The sequence below is a fragment of the Mastigoproctus giganteus genome, unplaced genomic scaffold, assembly GCF_048544385.1.
Source record: "Mastigoproctus giganteus isolate SK-2022 unplaced genomic scaffold, ASM4854438v1 scaffold_18, whole genome shotgun sequence".
In the NCBI taxonomy this organism is placed as follows: Eukaryota; Metazoa; Arthropoda; class Arachnida; order Uropygi; family Thelyphonidae; genus Mastigoproctus; species Mastigoproctus giganteus.
The window spans coordinates 578,548-598,102 of record NW_028328295.1 but is presented as its reverse complement, the minus strand read 5'-3'; the positions used below and the strand labels follow the sequence as shown (position 1 = coordinate 598,102).

The following is a 19,555-nucleotide window of genomic DNA, read 5'->3' as shown; positions in this document are numbered from 1 at the left end:
AACACATCTAAAGTGCATTGTGGGGGTGTATTTTAAAAATTTATTAAAAACATACTTTTTCAATGTAAAAATGGATTTTTCACATTTTTGTTGATAACAGATTGAAAATAAAGTTGGATTCAAAAAAGGTGAAAAATTTTGAATTATTTCATGCCTTTATTACAAGCATAAGTGGAGAAAGTCAGCTAAAATACCTGCTAATGTTCTATTTTTATTGTATCCGCATGATTAAATTTAAATATAAATGTGACAAACTTTTCGTAGCTTCATGAAAGTTTATTTTTTGGTGTTAATTGAACTTCTGTTATGCTATAATCAGACATTTCTTTAGTAACAAAATTCCATGATGTAATTTCCACAATGGTTGCTCTTGCTCCTATTAGCAACCTACAATCAACAATCATACATACAAAGTTGATATGCCAATTTCTATCATCATGAAATTATAAGCTTTTAATTTTTAGAAGTAAATAGTTTGCTTTTGAAATTTACAGATACAGTTTGAAATAACAGCATCAGTGCATACTATATAGACATTTTTCAGTAAATAAGTAGAATTTTTTTTTTTTTTTTTTTTTTCTTATGTACATCATAAATTTCCATTTATTCTCTACAGCTGAAGCTGGAAGAATTTACTAATTCATCATGACTACGTACCTGTTGAATTATTTAAAGGTTGCTGGATTTTAACAGCACAATCACAATGGGTTGTGCATTTTTGTGGCAGCATACTGGCTCAAACTTATGAATGTGCGTGACAACCATTGGACCACAACTAGCCCAGTGCCAGTTTATAATTATAATGTTGTTTCTTTAATTAATATTTCTCTTCTATAATATGTACTTTTCTGTTTAATCAACCTTTCTTTACTTTTTATTTTTATGTATGGATTTGTGTCTGTTTCTGTAATTTTAGTATTATATGCAAGGTGTTTCAGTTATTACCCCAGGTTTTATTTCTTATTTTCTGGTTTAGGTTATATTTTATCTGGTCCTCCTTTTGTTATTTTTAGGGAGAAATTTTTGAACATAATGCTAAAATTGGGCTAGGTATTAGCATTCAGATTTGTGATCCCTAATTGGTACATCTGAAATTCACGTAAACCAGTTTCATTTGAAGGGGAAAAAAGGAAAACGTGATATGTGATGCTTACTGTTCGGCATGTATGTTTAGTCGTATTGAACAGCTAGCTTATGAAGGCAGTTACATACATACATATATATATAATTTTTTTTTCCCTTGATTAATCAAGAAATGGGTGATTATGCAAGATTTAAATTTAGAAATCATGTAATACTGTAATATGCTCAATACCATAAATTTCAAAAATTTCAGCCAAATTACATCAAAAAAAAAAAATAATAAATAGTACAATTACCCAATAAGTTAGGCAAATCCTAATACCTTTTAATTGAAATACCCAGTAGTACATAAAATTTGTTTCCCTAAAAATTTATCAACTTTTCAGTGTGCAAACTTTGTTCTGCTTCGTACTTCTTAATTAATCATCTTCATTTCTAAATCACTTTTGTTTCATTTCCCAGCACTTGCACTTTCCGTTGGTCCCTTTCCTTTCACCATTATAATAAGTAAATAGGAATGAAGAGAAGATTCTGAAAATATTGCATACCATACTCATATTCTTAATGTAGTTTTATCTTTGTACAGTAGATGCCCACTTAAGCAACCTCTGCTTAACCAACATGCTCCCGACACTTCCCTGTTTAAAACATACTCTCTTAATAAGAGAGTATGTTCTAAAAATTATGTTTTAAACCCAATTCATCAAATGGTGAATTGGGTTTCGGTAAGGAGATTGGGAGAAATAAAAAATCTAGATGGATTTTGCACTCAGTTTGTTTCACAAGAGTCATTAAATTCTAACTCCACTTGAAAGAAACCATGGTAGCTAAAATGACAGATAGAAGACAATGCATCATGGTTGTAGTTTGTGAAAGAAAATATATACACCCACTCCCCGACTTACGTAAGTCGGAAGTGCTTAGTTGCGAGTGCTTATGCAGCACTCACAACTATGTGCACTGAATTTGAGTGAAGCAAAAAAGAAATGTTTGATGAACACATAAACAGAATTATTTATTCAATTTTTTTATCTCATGCGCTGGAAAAATTACACAAATTTCAAAATTATAAAATTACAAAACGAGAGAGGAGACATGCATAATGTCAGCAAGTTTTATCTTTTGAGCATCGTTTCCAGAATTAACTCTCCAGCTGATAAGCACGCCGCTGCGGAAGTTGAAGAGTGTGGAGATTTAGAAGGTTTTTTTTTTTTTTTTTTCCCAATACATCACAAAATTTCCCTGCAGCTGCAGAATCGGCACTGGCAACTTCACCACACACTTTAATGTTTTGGAAACCAGTGCAATGCTTGAACCTATTAAACCACCCATTGCTTGCCACAAACTTGGCTTGGGTTTCACCATACTTATTCTTAATATCTTCATAAATACTTCTTGCTTTTGCTTGAGTGGTCATTGGACTCGGGGGGGGGCACTTGCTTCTGAATCTAATTTTCCATCCATATTATTAATAGCTTTTCCATCTTCGATATAGCGCCTGAATGCTGTTTTGTGATCACTGTTGACCTTAAATGCGTTGATCCTTTAACATGTTCTTTTATACATGCACTGTCCCTTAAAATAGTATTCACTATTGAAGCAGCGAGACCTAATTCCATGCAATAGATGACAAACTTTGTCCTGCTTTGTACTTCTTAATTAATCATCTTCATTTCTAAATCACTTTTGTTTCATTTCCCAGCACTTGCACTTTCCGTTGGTCCCTTTCCTTTCACCATTATAATAAATAAATAGGAATGAAGAGAAGATTCTGAAAATTTATTTTTTTTTATATGATTGAAGATTTCAGTGAAGGGGAACTCATTTCACTGCAATACTGGAACGTAAAAACCCACAGAATTTCAGTTATCGGTATTATTGCACAGGCAATGAGATCGAGTTTACTACCCAGTTATAATAGATTGCACTAACAGAAAACCCAATAAACTGGAACGTGCAAATAGCTTTTATTGTTTTATGATAGTGACTTCTAGATGTGATTTAGAAAAATATCACAAAGGCTTTCAAAATTGATTCTCATAATGGAACATATGATTAACGAAAGTGTAATGCAATTTACATTATAAAAGTGACCTTTTAGAGAGATAAATAGCTTAGTTATATAGCGAAAATTTCAACTTCCAAGGTCTTGGAACGAATTACAAAAAAAAAAAAAAAAAAAAAAATTGTTATTGGGTTCACATTATATTTTCACTATACCTCCATTTATTACTACGGGATGAAAAATACATTTCCATAATTTTTTTTTTAAGTTAGCACCAGCCGGCATAAACTTACATAAAGTCAAATTTACATAAGTTGGGTATTACATAAGCCGGGAAGTGGCTGTAGTTTATTAGATAAAAGAATGTAGAACTCTAATCAGTGGATACACACAAGCAGTACAAAAGCAAAGGTCTTGGCCTTCCATAAAAAGACTGATGGTGCAAAAAGTTTTATACTAAGTGATAGAAAGCTTGGAATGTTATAAAATTATGTCTAAGCAAGTATTAATTATTAGTACTGAGTAATTATTCACTGGTCAGCCTGCTGCCCAAAAATTTGCAGAAGATTTAAGGTCATTTAACAAGGAAGTTATCATGGTGTGCACACACACACACCATGATAACTTCCTAGAGCATTGCAATTTCAACTCTCAGTTTCCTGAGTTTTTAAAAATATAAATTATTTGTCTTTACAAATTGAATACCATTCACAAAAATCAGCAGTGGGCAGATTCTATGTTATAAAAAATATAAGCATATACTTTGCATATGCTTATATTTAAATAAATAAATATAAAATCAACACAAACAAAAAGTATATGTAATATCTTCAAATATTTCTTTACAGAAAGTACAATTTATTAGGGGGGGAACACTCTTTGAATAACGGAGTCCATTCATTGCTGATTTTTGCATATGTTAGTAAACTTCTAAAGATGAATAATTTATATTTTTACATACTTTTTCGGGTATACATATTTATTTTCTTAAAGTATCTCTTTCTGTATAATGTTCCTCCACATCCCAATTCCTTTAAAAAAGTTAATTTATTCAATACCACTTCTATTTAAAATGCTTCAACTGTAGATCCTAATTTCCGAATTGCAAGAACATAATATTTTGTCCCATATTTCTTTTGCATTTCCATAAAAACTTGGCATTACAAGTACAGAAAAAAATCTAGGGAAAACACAATTTATTATTAAGTGTTCCAAGGTATAACAGATGTTGGAAAGAATTCAAAATGATTGTTTTTTCCAACAGTGCCTTTCCTTTATTAACGAATGCAACTTTTTCCAATGTTCAGTTATACTTAGACTATACCTTAGAAGAGTTACCTTCTTTAAGATAAATTTACTCTTCAGAATATTTCTCTGTTAGAAAGTCATATACATTTGACTCAGTCTTACTTACTTTTACTTTTAGTTACCTTCTTGAAAGATCATTTACTCTTTAGAATGTCTATTAGAAAGTCAAATACATTTTTATTTAAGATCACTGTGATCTCTTTCCTACATATAGTTTTTATCTTACTCTTCTCTGCAGTCACGTACATCACCTACTTTTACACAGAGCATGAATACCACATTTTACACCAACAGTGTTAGTGATTAGTAGGTAAAAATATCACTCAAGATACATTTTGACTATTAAGTAATTCTGCTTCAAAGCACATACATTAGTCCTAATTTCGAGTTCATCAATGCACATAAGTCAGTGTACATAGTGGAAAAATGATTATAAAAAATATAAAAGAATTAAGAACCACATGGAAACAAATAATCTAAATGTGAAGAAGAGATTAAATCAAATCGTAAATCGTAGTGCAGCTGCCAAAAATGCCCTAGATACAGCTTTACATTATGTTGAAGAACAGCTTGATTTTCAACATTCAACTTTCATAATCTAAACAGATGAAAATTACTGATTTTATGTAAATGAATATACCTGCATATGTTTTAAGTGAGAATAAAATTCTAAAGTTATGTAGGTATACTTTTTGTGATTGGCACTTAACTGACTTTTTCAATTAATGGAGCAACTACTGGTCCTGATCACTTATGAAGGCTTCTGCTGTATGTAATGTGTTAGATTGTTTTTATCCTTTTTTCATTAATGTATTCGTTATGTTCTGTTTCCCTGCATGTGAGAGGCAGAGCAGCATCCTGTGCCCTCCCCATATATTGCTTTTTTCTGGCTACTAAGCAATAACTAGCCATTAAGGATAGTAGTATTTTTTGGACATTGTTCAGGCAATAAAGATTTAATAACAATGATAACATTTTGTTTCAACAGTGGCTACCAATTTATATGAAGGTTATATGGACAGAGAAACAAAACAGTTCACTGACAAACAAGTGTATGGAACTCCAGAGTATATTGCTCCCGAAGTAATTCTCCGACAAGGCTATGGTAATTTTTTTTATTACTAAACAAAATCTTTCATATTTCATTATTCACTTTTATATTAAATACAAATGCTATTAGATTGTTTAAATAATTAGTATTAGTAGTGACAAAATGATGCAAGGAAGCAAACTCTTTGTTCAAGTATGGAGATTGCACCTAAAGAAAGACATTTTCTTGAAAGGGTCCAAAGACAGGTAACTCACCTGGTGAGATCAGTAAAAGTTGTCTATATGAGGATAGACTTCGAATATGTGGGTTGCAGAGCTTGGAGACTAGGCACCTTAGAGGCAACTTGATTGAGGTATTCAAAGCTCTGAGAGGTATAAGTAAAATGAATGAGGATGAAATTTTCATGGTTATACATGATTCTAGAACTAGAGGCTATAATAGTCAATCTATTTCAAGTTGGGGGGATAGATGTTTAGACTGGATTACAGGAAGTTTTATTTTAGCCAGTGAGTTAATACATTACTGGAATAAGTTACCTACATGTGTGGTAGAGGCTAACAGTTTGGGGGTAAATTCAAAGGTCAGCTGGATAGATACCTACGGGAAGAGGGAAATGCATAAGTTGTCTATTTCATTTTCTATTATTAATTATTTTTTTTATTATTATTTTATTGTGTGTGTGTGTGTGTGTGTGTGTGTGTGTGTGTGTGTGTGTGTGTGTGTGTGTGTGTGTGTGTGTGTGTGTGTGGTGCTATAGGCTTCCTTGCACCATGTGGCCATTGTAATACATCATCAGTAAAAAAAAAAAACATACACTGCTACTCATTTATTTTGACCATCCCTTCTAAAAATGTATCCAATCCTCCTTTTAATTTATTCATACTACTGTCTTGCACAAAACCAGATGTTAATTTATTCCAACAGTTACTCTGACTGAATGAAAATTTTCACACATCTACACTTCAAGTATCGGTTTTTTTTTTTTTTTTTTTATTTAAATTTGTCCCATTATATGTTTCCAAGAAAGAGTAAGGATGCCATCAGCATTTAGTGTACATAATCCATTTAAAGCCTTAAGCACTTTGATCATGTCTTTTCACAGGTGCATAGTTTCTACAGTTTGCATAACTGCTCTTTCTTTATGAGAGTATCCCTGACTAATTTTGTTGTTGCTCTTCTCTGTACCCATTTCAACAAATCCACATCCTTCCTGAAATGAAGCTTCCAAATCTGTATACAGCACTCAAGATGTGGCCTAAATGGCGTCCCATATGACGGTATAATCATCTTCCTTTCCTTCTGGCAAAATTCCTGTATATCCATGACAGAACTCCCCTGAGCATTAATATCAGCCTAGTTGTGCTGTTCCAAGCCCTTCATGTCAGATTCTACAGTTATCCCTAGGCCGATAAAGTTTTGACTACCTGATTGTAGCACCAGCAAAATGGTATGTTATTTTGGAATTACTGCTACCTAAATCAGTACCTTGCATTCATCAAGTTTCCACAGTTGCCATTTCTTAAACATGGGCTGGATGCAGCCCACTCCTTCACATTGTGCATTCCACAGCTATGTGGGCTCCTCTAAGTGTTTATACTCTCTCAAACCGCAGTTGCTACTTCTCAGCCCATCTGCCTCATTTTTCTAGGTCTTGTTGCAGAAGCATACCCTGATTCCCCTTCAGGACTCCTTCCCACCAATCTTAGAATCATCAACAAACTTAGATATTAAACTTAACATGCCTCCATCACTATCATTAATAAATGTCGAAAACAGTAAGCAGCCCAACACCAGTCCCTGATGGACCACCATTATAATGGTTATTAAAGGCCACTGCTCTTGGTGAACATTAGTTCACAAAGAACAGTGGCCTTTATTAACCAATCTGTCTCCTGTCCCTAAACCATTCCTTTATCCACAGCAGCATCCCCTAAAGCCACTTTCCACTAATTTGTATAGAAGTAGTTCATGTGGAATAGTATCAGAAGCTTTATTAAAATCTTCAGCGTAAGATGTCAGAATTTATTTTGAATCCAATTTCATTGTGACCCCCCCCCCCATAGCCACTTAATTTGACATCCCTGGAACAGAAGTCAATCTTACGAGTTTATAATTACACAAAGGGCTGCACAAAATATAATTTCACATTGTCTTTTGAAAATATCTAGCTCTAAGTTCAGCACTCAGGGCTGAATACTTAGACTTCTTACCAATCTACACCTATGGTAGAGAGTTAGAAGAGCCTCTAGCTTTCAAAACACTGTGATATATAAGAAGATTCCCCTGGATTGCATCATAAGCTATCATGCTAAGCTGTATACTTCTAAACTGTATGCTATTAAGTTAGCCTTGCATCATATACAAACCTTGTCAATACAAAAAATGTATTTAGCAAATCTTTAAGTTAGGTAGAGACTAAATCAACAAATATTCATCCTGTCCTGTCTGGGTACAGATGCTACATTACCTTTTTGAATTACAATTTTATATTCATGTCTGCTAGATTGCTTGCCACATTGGAATCAAGGAAAAATGACATGGCTGACATTTTTCCCTGCTCTGATTAGCATAGAACAGTGGTGCGTAAACTTATTCCACTTGTGACCCCCCCCCCCCCGTATTAAAGATAAAATTAACGCGACCCCTCAATGTAAATCCCGAGGTAAGATGACCAGATTTTTAGAAGAGAACAATGGCATTTTATAAGTTATGTAGTAGAAAATTTTATTCAAGTACAGAGAAAGGAATAAAAAAATTGTTTCCTTTTTAATTTACACATTAAAATAATTAATATTTTAATTGAATACAGCAAAAACAACAAATCAAATTCTTATTCTTCAATTATTATTATTAGCCATATGGTGCAGCATAAGCCTGAGGCTTATGCTGCACCAGCCAAATAAAAAAATTTTTTTGAATTACCCTGAGAGAGAGAGAGAGAGAGAGAGAGAGAGAGAGAGAGAGAAGTAGATTAAGATTACAAAACAATGAAAAATGAACAATTACAAGACAAAACAATTAATGAGAAGGACGAGCTTGGATAACCAATAATATTTGGTCCATATTTGGCGCGATGTTTGAAATTACTAATCTCATGTCATCTTCTGGATCAAGTTTGGAATGCTGTTTTGTTATATAGCTGTTAATTTTGAGAAACCAACCTCGCATAAATATGTAGACCCGAAAGGTAGCAATGTTTTTATCGCCAATTTCGATAATTCTGGATGCTCATCTTGAAGAGAATGCCAAACTTATTCCCAAGTAGTCTTGAGAAGAGCACGTAATGCTTCATCAGACTACAGGTTGATAAGGTCTTCCTTTTGCTGAATGGTAATTCAGCAAACAAATAAATAATTTTGGGACATGAAGAAATATCAAAAGCAAAGTGATCGCGAATCCAATACAACTTTTTTTCTGGAGATACATTAAATCATTTGGAAATATTCTTAATTAGCATTGTTAGGTGGGTGGCAATGATATTCCTAAATTGAAAATGTCAATATTATAACAAAATCAAAAGTGCATGCGAACATTTCAGTATTATTACGGTCAAATTCAGTTTTCCAAAGATTAAGCTTCCATTTGAAAGTTTCTGTTTTATCACTGAGTATTAATATATTTGTTCCCTGTCCTTTGAAGACTTTAAATCATTAAGTTTTTCAAATATATCAGCAAGGGAACTAAGTTTTCCAAGCCATTTTTTATTTGTGAACAATTGAGCAAGGTTCTGATTTTTATCTGATAAAAACAAAACTTGATGTTTGAAGTCAAAAAGCAACACTTTACCACTGGACAACCACCCACTTTCATATATAAAAAGCATTTCATCCTATTTCATTACAAAGCATTGTGAAAAGTCTGCTATTTAAGCTACTGCTTTTTGATAGTTGATCACACTTATAGCATCTTTCAGAACTTCGTGAAAATCAGTTTGCATTTCTTTTGCTACTTTGTGTAATGCAATGATTGAAAACTATATTTGGAGCAATTTCCTTTACTTTGCCTTTTAAACCTTTGTTTTATCCTGTTAATGCAGCCGCACCATCAGTACGAATTGCAAATCAGTTGTTCACAGATATTTAAAATCAAGATTTTAAATATCTGTGGATTCATCTAACGGTATTGCAAAAATTGGACTTTCTCTCAATCGATTTAATAAATTGAATTTTATGTTGTTTGCGATAACTGTCTCTCTGGATAGAAAAATGGTATTTAAATCATTGCTGTACTTTTCTCCATGCATAATTGAAATCATTTTTATTGCAGCAGAGAGAACATTGGATTCAGCAATAGTATGATTTCAAATTTTTTCCTGTTAAATATGAAACTTCTAACGATGCTCAAAAAGCTTTACAAGGAACTGCAATGATTTCACACCTTGTATGGCGTCAGTGTGTCTTTTGAAAAGGATTCAGTATTTTTCATTATCTTTGGATGTTTCGTATGTAAGTGTCTTTTTCTTATAATAGGTTTCATGCTTTCGTTACCCACTTTTTCGTAGCATATTATGCATGCAGGATGTTGCTCATCATCAACAACACTGTAAATAAAGCTGTACTTCATAAATTCTTCTTGATATTTTCTATTCTTTTTCATTCCTTTTGATTTGGAATATGATGGCTCTCTATGAAAAATTGGTGGTTGCCCTACACTTGAAATAACATTAGTGTCCAAATTTTCACATTATACATAACTTACCCTTTCAGCTTCTGGTGTATCTGTAGCAACATTATTGTTGTCACTCCTCAACTGTTTTGTTCTGATTACGCAATTGTCTGTGCAAAAATATATAAATATTTATATTTTTTTTCTTCTTAAAAACAACTATAATATGCACTGAGTGATCACTGAATTATGACCATCTATCTAGTACTTCGTAGGTCCTCCTTTTGCCCTCAGTACAGCAGCTATCCGACGCGGCATTGATTCAACAATATGTCGGAAGTATTCGGGAGGTATGGCCAACCAAGCTATCTGTAATGTGGCCAGCAATGCAGGTATGGGGTTGATTGGTGTATCCAGATGCCTGATATGCCAATCGATAGTGTCCCACAGGTGCTCTATGGGATTGATATCGGGGGGAGCTTTTGGAGGCCAATCAATATGCTGGAAGTCAGAACTGTGTTCCTCAAACCATTCCTGCACAACAAGTGTCCGATGGCTCGGCGCATTGCCATCTGGGAAGACACCATTGCCATTCGGGAAAAAGTGTAGCATAGCTGGGTGTACACGATCAGCAAGCAGTTGATGATAGTGGAGACCAGTGGTACATTGTTATGCACCAGGGGTCCAAGTTCCTGCCAATGAAAGATGCCCCACACCATACAACCGCCTCCACTGGCCTATACTTTTAATACCATGCATGATGAATGAAGAGCCTCATGTTGTTGACACCAAATCCGTACACAACCATCCATGGTGTGGAGTAAACAATGTGCTCATCTGACCAGCACACCTTCTTCCAGTCTTCTAACGTCCAACTTGCATGCTCTTTGCACCAGGCGAGTCTTTTACACCGATGAATCTTGGTTAGGAGAGAATGCCGTAGGGGTAGTCTGCTGGTATATCCCATACATGCGAACGTGTGATGCATAGTCATGCTGGATATTGTTCCAGGTTGGCCCATGTTGTATTGGTTGGCCCATATTGGGTAATCAACTCTTGAATAGTGAGTGCTGCGCCCCTTTGCTTGTACGAGTCGTCAGACCAGCGCTCACCTCTAACTTCAACCTTTCGCTGACGTTTGTGGTTTTCCTGTTGAGTCGTTGTTTGACCATTTTGACGCCTGTCCTGTTACACTTTAACTATGGTGGCTCTCGAACACCCCAGCAGTTCAGCCGTTTGGGAAATCGAGGCACCAGCTCGTCAAGCCCCCACAATCTGTTCTTTATCAAAGTCCGATAAATCCTTCCTTTTACCCATCACGCTCTGAATATTACTACCTACAGAACCACTAACATCTTATCTATACTACGTAGGTCGACTAACTGTGCACTCTCGTACCTCACATGGTCAACGGGTCGCATTCAATTTTCATAAGGGTGGTCATAATTCAGTGATCACTCAGTGTAAAAAGTAGCAGAAGAATGAAAAACACATCCAAGTTGACGTGAAAGCACCGAATCATGAAGCAGAATAAAGCATACATGCAACAGATATGCTTTTTACTGCCATTGCATATTTGATCCTCTGGCCTTTAGGCAGCTTCAGAAATTTTTGCTGTAGGAAGCACGAATTAAGAGCTAGAGGGATTACGATTCAGCAATTGAGTAGTACTGAGAAGTATTACACTGGTGTGCAAAATTTAAGGACCGGTCACGTTTTCACCTGTAGCAGGCCTGGATATGGGAAACGCATACCAAAGGAACCTCATGAGGTACAGAAATGAAGGAAACAACATCGACACAACAACAGAAACAAAACGGTACAGAGGGACTTTATTCAAAAATGGCAACATAGCACTGGCTGCCATGATACAGATGCATCACTGCCAAAGATGGAACAAAGTGAAGAGGTGGTCCTCAGTAGGAGATATGGCCACCCCTAATGTCGATGCAGGTTTTGCACCGCCTGTCCATACTAAGAACAGCGTTGTTGATAAGTTCTTGCAGTAACATCGTCCATTCCTCTGTCAGCGCCATCTTCAGCTGGTGAACATTTTCTGGTGGGTGTGGACGTGCCGCTAAGTGTCTCCCCAGAGCAGCGTCCCATTTTTGTTTGATGGGATTTAGACCGGCGGAATGGGCAAGCCAATCCATATGAAACAATGTGCTCACTTTCCAAAAGCATATCAACAGCTCCAGTGCGATGGGGTGTGGCGTTATCATCCATAAACACGAACTCAGGTCCAATGGCACCTCGGAACAGACGCACATGGGGAAGGAATACCTCAGTAAAGTAGTGTGCACCGGTTACAGTACCGCCTTCCAGTATCAGGAGTTGTGTACAACCATCCAAGATAATGTCCTCAACCTAGATATCAATCCCTTTCAGTGATGTTTGTGGGGCGATACCATGTGCCAACCTCTTGCCAGATTAGCTGACGGCCAGAATCTTCTCTGTTCAGTAAAGAGTACCTCAAGTAAAAATTTTGTGGTTGTAACCTTTAGAAATAGTGTTGGTCCTTAAGTTTTGCACACCAATGTAATACATACTGAGAAGTCACACTGGTCAGCTGCTTTCTGTGTGTCCATAGCCAGTGAGCAAATTAAGCCATATTATCCACAAGGACAATAAGTAAGAAAGCCACCTGCATCACACATGAAACCACCCTAAAAAATAAAGCTTGGCAGTAGGGTTCATTCGTATCTAAGAATTGGTTTGAGTAGTAATGTCTCTACACCTACAGTATTGAAAAAGTAATTTTAACAGGTTTTTTTGTCTTTGATGTACATAAAAACTAATTTTATTTAAAAACTGCCACGAACCCTTTAATTTATCCTGCGACCCTTCTGGGGGTCACACCCCATAGTTTGCGCACCACTGGCATAGAACACAACCATGTTTTTTTCTGAGGGCTTATGATCCTGCTATGTATTGATTACTGTGACACTATTTTAACAATATAGTGAATGATGCTTAGCTCCCTCATTACTTTTATGCAAAAAGAGAAAGCACTATTAAGCAGAGAGATGAGCTTTAAAAATTTTGTTAGATCAATATGTTATGAACTCAATAAACTTGAAGAATGATAACACACTTACTTAGATTGTTAGTCCATTTTTTGTTATTAAGTTACTTGTTTTCCTTTTGTAAATGTGGTTAAAATGATTTATGCTTACACATAAATATTAATATTTAATCTGCTAGTAATTTTCCCATTGTTGCTTACATATAGATCATCTTTCTAGCTGAACATTTCCAATTTTCACTGGTACTTCGTTCTAGCACTGCCATAGAGGGCATGCCATGCTAATGAACAAAATGTTGAATGAAGGCATTAAAAAAAGAGCCAATGAAGCATTTTTGAAACAGTTGACTAACAGATTTACCTATCGTAATAAATAAATGTTAGTAATATGCTGCTTAATGTTGAGGGAAGAATTTGCCATCTATTAAAGAGAAATATAAGTTATTTATTTAAAGGTTAATTTTTTGTGAGCCTCCTTGTTATCTTCTTAATGAGAATAACTAATTTTTGTATTCTGCTAATGGCTTGGAGCTCACTCTTTTCTGAAACTAAGGATATGCACTAAGGAAGAAATAAAATAAAATGGCCAGTAAGACATCTGTAGTTCATGAAAAAAAGATGTTCAAAATGAAGTTACAAGTTAAGAGTTCAACAATTTAACACACTCTTGTTTATACCCATCCAGTTCTCCAACAAATCTGTCAGATTGCAATAAACCTCACAAAAAAAAGAAACAAGACCTATAGTTTTACTGGATTCCAGGACATGCAGTGAAAAATGAAGACGAATACAAAGCAGCGAAAACCACCACATTTCTAAATCAAAAGCCATTTTTTACTTTCACTTTTGTATACATAGACTACAGACCAGTTATTCAAAGAACCTGCCAAACTACTTGACAACAGATTTAAAAAGCCAAACTTCAAACAAATTTTATTTTGTCTTCAAGCTTAAGAAAGTTAAGGAGAGAAGAAGAAGTAGTCTTAGCCAAACTAAGAATAGGACACACACATACCATGCATTCTTTCTTTCTTTCTTTCTCCAAGCAGAAGTACCTCCAAGATGCCAACTTTGTGATACAGTCTACAGACAGATATAAAATGCTCTGAATGTAAAAATGGAGATCACATCAATTCATTCCATGATGATTCATTGTACAACAGTTTGGTGAAAGACATTTTGCTGGAAGTGACAATTTGGTGTATTCTTTAGGAGAATTCAGTGTATGGCAAAAGCAAGACAAAACTTTTAACGTGCCATGCTGTTAATTGAGAATTTAGTGATCACAATACTGTTCTTGATATTTTATATTTTTGATGGAGTGTGCTAGCCACCTTAATTTTTTAATGCATATTCTATGATTTTTTAGGAGATCCTATTAAAGTGCACACACATTAAATATTGGGATACAAGAGAACCTTGTTCACACTTTACTTTCACTTTTGTAAGTTTCATTTTTTAGAAAATATACATGGGATGAAGTTGTTCCATCTTTTGACATTCCATTTGGAACCCGCACTATAGTTTTTATTGAAAAAAAGTTAATAGCAGGCTAGTACCATGGATGGGTTAAGAATAGGCTTCCTTAGAGTTGTGTAAGGGTTGGAATTGGAGTCTGAGTCCCCTACATGGAAAATCGCTCTGGCCCAGTGAGGCATTTTCACAGGGCCTGTATTCTTTCCACTCATGACTAAGGGATGGTACACCAAAAGACACTTAATTAGCATGGAGGACGGTAATTAAAAGGGTATTCATTTTTGCACAAAACAACTAAGGTCACAAGGCACTATATAATGCCTGTGGATTACTTGTATTGTCTGGCGCCTCCGTAGCCAGGTGGGCAGGAGCAGCAGTGCATAGCACACGCTTCTTGATTAGACCGGAGTTCAAGCCTGTGACCACCAAAAACGGAGAATGCGGAAAGGTCAGGAAATGACCACCGCATATCCCGGAGCAATATGGCCTTAGTGGCTAATGCTCCTAAAAAACAAATAACAAACAAACAACTTGTATTATCTCTTTGTCTCGTTTGCTTCATAAAAAACCCAAGCTACCGGGTGGAGATGAGAACCAACCCTTACACAATTCCTCTTTTGTGATGGGATTTGAACCACCTCACACCCACATGGCATGTGTTACCTTCTTAATGTTCCTAACCACAATGCTACCTGAAAGGCCAGTAGTATGGAGAAAAGATGTAAAAAAATACTTTTTTGGGGGGGAAAGGGATCTTTTGAAGTCCATGTTTTTCAAGTAGCTAGGATTGGTTAGTTGCTTGCTTGCTTGCAGGTTGAGAAGAATGAGGACAACATTTATTAAAACAAACTAAAGAAAAAGAAAGAAATTAAGATTAACATGTTTTTTTAAGCTATCAAAGCCCAATGCTATTCTAGCAGGATGGATTGTTTGAGGATTTGGAAACTAGAAGTAAACTAGAAAGAAAGAGAAATGAAGACTATCCCTATAAAAGTTCTTGAAAGCATATCCAGCTTTAGTAACCTACATTGGCTGAAGTTTGAGAAGCCAGACTAGGCTTAATATAGAAACTGGAAGAAAAGCCCGTAGCATCAACAGACATCTTAGATCTAATCGACCTTTCAGCAGGACAATCCTACTTCAACTACAGTGGATCTTTCTACATCCAGATCGCTGGCCTCAATATGGGCAACTACCTATCTCCCCTCCTGGCAGAAACCTTTATAGGCCATTTGGAAGAAAATTTTCAAAATCAACTACTCATAAAATCAAAGTTTTGAGTCAGATGTGCAGAAAACATCCTCCTCATTTGGAATCAAGGAAAACATCAACTCACCAACTTCCACCAAAACCTCAACCACTTCCACCACAAATCAAATTTAAGGTAGAAACTGAAGAAAAGCGAACTCCCAATCTGGACATCTCATTTCAAGAAACCCTGACAGTCTACAGATGACACTATACAGGAAACCCAAGGACAGAGGATGCTGCATCCTAAACTACAAGTCCTCAAATCATTCTCCACCAAAATAGCATCATCATCAGAACCTACGTCGACAGAGCCCTAAAAGTTTGCAGCCAGCCAGAATTACTAGAACAGAAATCTCAACCATAAAAGTAATAGATTTGGAAAACCATTATTAACAGACTTAACAGCATTAATGGATAGCATCATCAACAAAACCCTAAACAACAGTTCCAGACCTCTACAATCCTAAGACCAGGCTCATTATTTCATACATCCTAGGAATTAGCAGCATCATAGCAAAAGCAAACAAAAACTCACAATATCTCCACATTCTATGCAGGAAGCCAATATCTAAAACAGAAGCTATCCAGGAACCAACATCAACATCTAACCCTAGATGCCCTATGTGCCTTATCCATTGCTTATGCAACTCAACCTATGTTAGAGAAACATACAGTTGACTTGACAAAAACATAAGATTTATCATACTGTGGAAGAACCTTCAAAAAAGCCTACTTCATAAAGTGTTGTAGAAGCTCTACAATTAACAGGAAGCAAGGAGTTAGCTTCCATAATGCTTAATGCTTAATTCAACCTATTCCAGACAGATATCCTGAAGAAGCTCTCAGCCAAAAAAAAAAAAAAAAAAGGATCTCAGACCTCTTAATGGAAAAGTAGTTGTATAGCTACTATTTTATTGGATATTGTAATTTAATTTAATTTTAATGGGTTTGGTAATACAACACAACTCAGAAACCAGCAATTGTCACCCATTGTCCTTGATACCTCTGCTCCATAGTGTGGATATCTTGGGGGAATCATTCTTCCTGCTCATCACAGACAGATCCCAAGTTGTCGGGAAAGAAGTCCAGGTGCAAATGTAGGAAGTATATCTTCAGCAGCATTCGGCATCCTAACTTTTGATAGTTATGCAACAGTTGTTCTATCAACTCTTTATAGTTCTCTACTTATTTATTCCCTAAAAACATGCTAACAACAGCTCTGAAGGATTTCCATGCAGCAAATTCAGTGGAGTTAAGTTTAGTTTCAAAGATTTTATCTTTTAAAAGCCATCTAATTTATAGGCCTACAAATATACTCTCCTGCAACTTTTTATCACTAATTTTTGGAAACTGGCTTTTTAAGTACTCCAAACCTTCATTTCTTTTGTCCAGAGCTTATACAAAAATTTTTCACAAGACCCGACTTCATGTGCAAAGGCGGGAGAAGCACCATTTCAGGTTTCACTAAAGGCATGCATTTGATGTTGAATTTCCCTGAATGTATTCTTCTCTAATGGACCATTCCATCATAATATAATGATGTTTTACTGCTCAACTAACCTATAAACACAGGAAACAACAATATTTAGTAAAACTATCCTGTAGACCAAGCAACAAAGCAATTAATTTTAAATCACAGATTTTCCAACAATATTAGTAGCAATGACATGCTATCATTGGTTTGATTCATAGCCACTGAATGAGCTCTGGGACTGACGGTTTGATGTTACCATTTTGTAGCAAAACTGCTTTTAAACTTGGTTTAGAAGAATCAATCTCCATTTCTTCAGGATTGTGTTCAAACCCTATTTCATCCATCAATCCATTTACATTTTTGCAGACACAAAGAGAATCTTCCATTTGATAATAACCTGCAAAATTTTCATTTTGGTTTCTAAACAGAAATTCTCATGGTTTTTGCCAACAAATTTCACTGTTGAAACCTACATCCTAATAGCTCAGCCTGTTGCTTTGAAAGATTTAAACCCCTAACCAAATCATTAAGTTCACTTTTGCTCAAGTGTGGGGTTTTGTCATTTTCAGGATTGTAACTAGGATCGGCAGATGTTGAGGGAGCAGGTATGGGCTCTAGTGACTTTTTTGTTCTTCTGGAATAGTGATTTCTTCACAACTTGGTGGAGGAATAGGGAGTTCTGGTGTGTGTGTGGGGGGGGGGGGGTATTTTCTTTTAACTTTATCTTTTCTCAAAAACCCCTTGTTCTTTGTGAGGCAGAAATAACAATCTTCGAGGTGACTTGTTGGTTCTCCCCAGATCATTGGAACAGCAAAAGACATTTTAGAATTATTCCCCTTCATCCATTCAGTCAGATTTATGTAGCACGTTATGCAGTGCCTACTTTTTATCCTGCTCACCTACGTGACAACAGAAATAAAGATAATAAGTTTGTTCCACTTTGTCTGTGATTGATCGATGTTGCGACTTCACTGTAAATTGCCCACAAATATAGCAAAAACTGTTTGGCGAATTAATGCAAGTACAGTGTTTTCGCTCCATTTCACAAGTCCAAAATGTATCTTAAAAACACCACAACCTACCACTAGATCTTACAAATCAAAACTAGCCTACAAGCATCATTAGCCCATTTAAAGGCTAAAGACGCTTGTAGACATGTTATCTTTCACAGAGGTCCACTCCTCAGGGCCATAAAACTAAAAAGAGGTATTAATATACCATTAAACAACACAGATATGTCTCTTTTGTTACAATAAATTCGACCAGGAAAGGTACAGAATGCGATTTTGAATGATTTCGTTGCTTTTGAAGCTATTTTCGTTTTTTTAAAACAGGTTTTGCACTTTTCTAAAAAAATGTAATAGAAACTCTTTTACTGTCATTCATAATCAGCACATACAAATTAACAAAAAATGCTTACTTTCACCCATGTTAGCAAAAAACTTGATTGTCACACAGCATCATTTCCAGATTGCAATATGTTTGTAGACAAAAATAATAAATATAATTAATTTTATGTGTTAATATATTATGACTCGTGAACAACAAAATGAACTGAAAACTAGACACGACATTACTCGCAGAATAAATGGGTGAAATGGGGAGGGGGAATGGTGGTTTTTTTTTTGCTGATGCTGTATATGCTTGCTTTCTTGCATCATTTGCCATTACTAATACTAGTACGAATAACAAAAAATATATTAAACTATCTCTGTTTCAAATATATATATATATATATATATATATATATATATATATATATATATATATATATATATAATATCATCATCAGCCATTTTCAATCCACTGCAGGATGAAGGCCTCTCCAGCAACTTTCCAGTTCCTTCTGTTTTGTGCAATAGCCATCCATTTACTACCCACAAACTCATGAATTTCATCTGTCCATCTCCGTTGTCTTCCAGGTTTTATTCTAGCTCCGCTTGGTTACCATTGTGTTATTTTCTTAGATTCCATCTGTCATCATGTCTTCGAGCTATGTGTCCTGCCCAAGACTATTTTAGTTCTTTAGTTTTGATAAGAATTTCCTTTACTTGAGTTTGCTGCCTAATCCATGTGTTTCTCTTCTTATCTAACAGTCTGATTCCCAATATAATTTGTTCCATTCTTCACTGTGTAGTTCTCAGCTTTTCTTCCATTCTTTTGGTGAGTGCCCATGTGTCACTTCCATAAGTCATGGTGGGGAATATATATTGGTTCATTATTTTACGTTTCAGACAAACTGGGATATTGCTCCTCAGTATGTGACTATATTTCCTG

The 19,555-nt window shown here is 35.4% G+C and overlaps 1 protein-coding gene across 2 annotated transcripts in view; it reads left to right on the top strand.

Moving 5' to 3' along the window:
- Positions 1-19,555, top strand: part of LOC150074877 (microtubule-associated serine/threonine-protein kinase 3-like) — a 644,779-nt gene that overhangs the window by 418,492 nt on the left and 206,732 nt on the right. For both annotated transcript variants that reach the window (XM_090389436.1, XM_090389435.1), the window contains one exon: positions 5,385-5,501. In XM_090389436.1, coding sequence (XP_090245562.1) covers positions 5,385-5,501 — 117 coding nt within the window. The remainder of the gene's footprint in view (positions 1-5,384; positions 5,502-19,555) is intronic.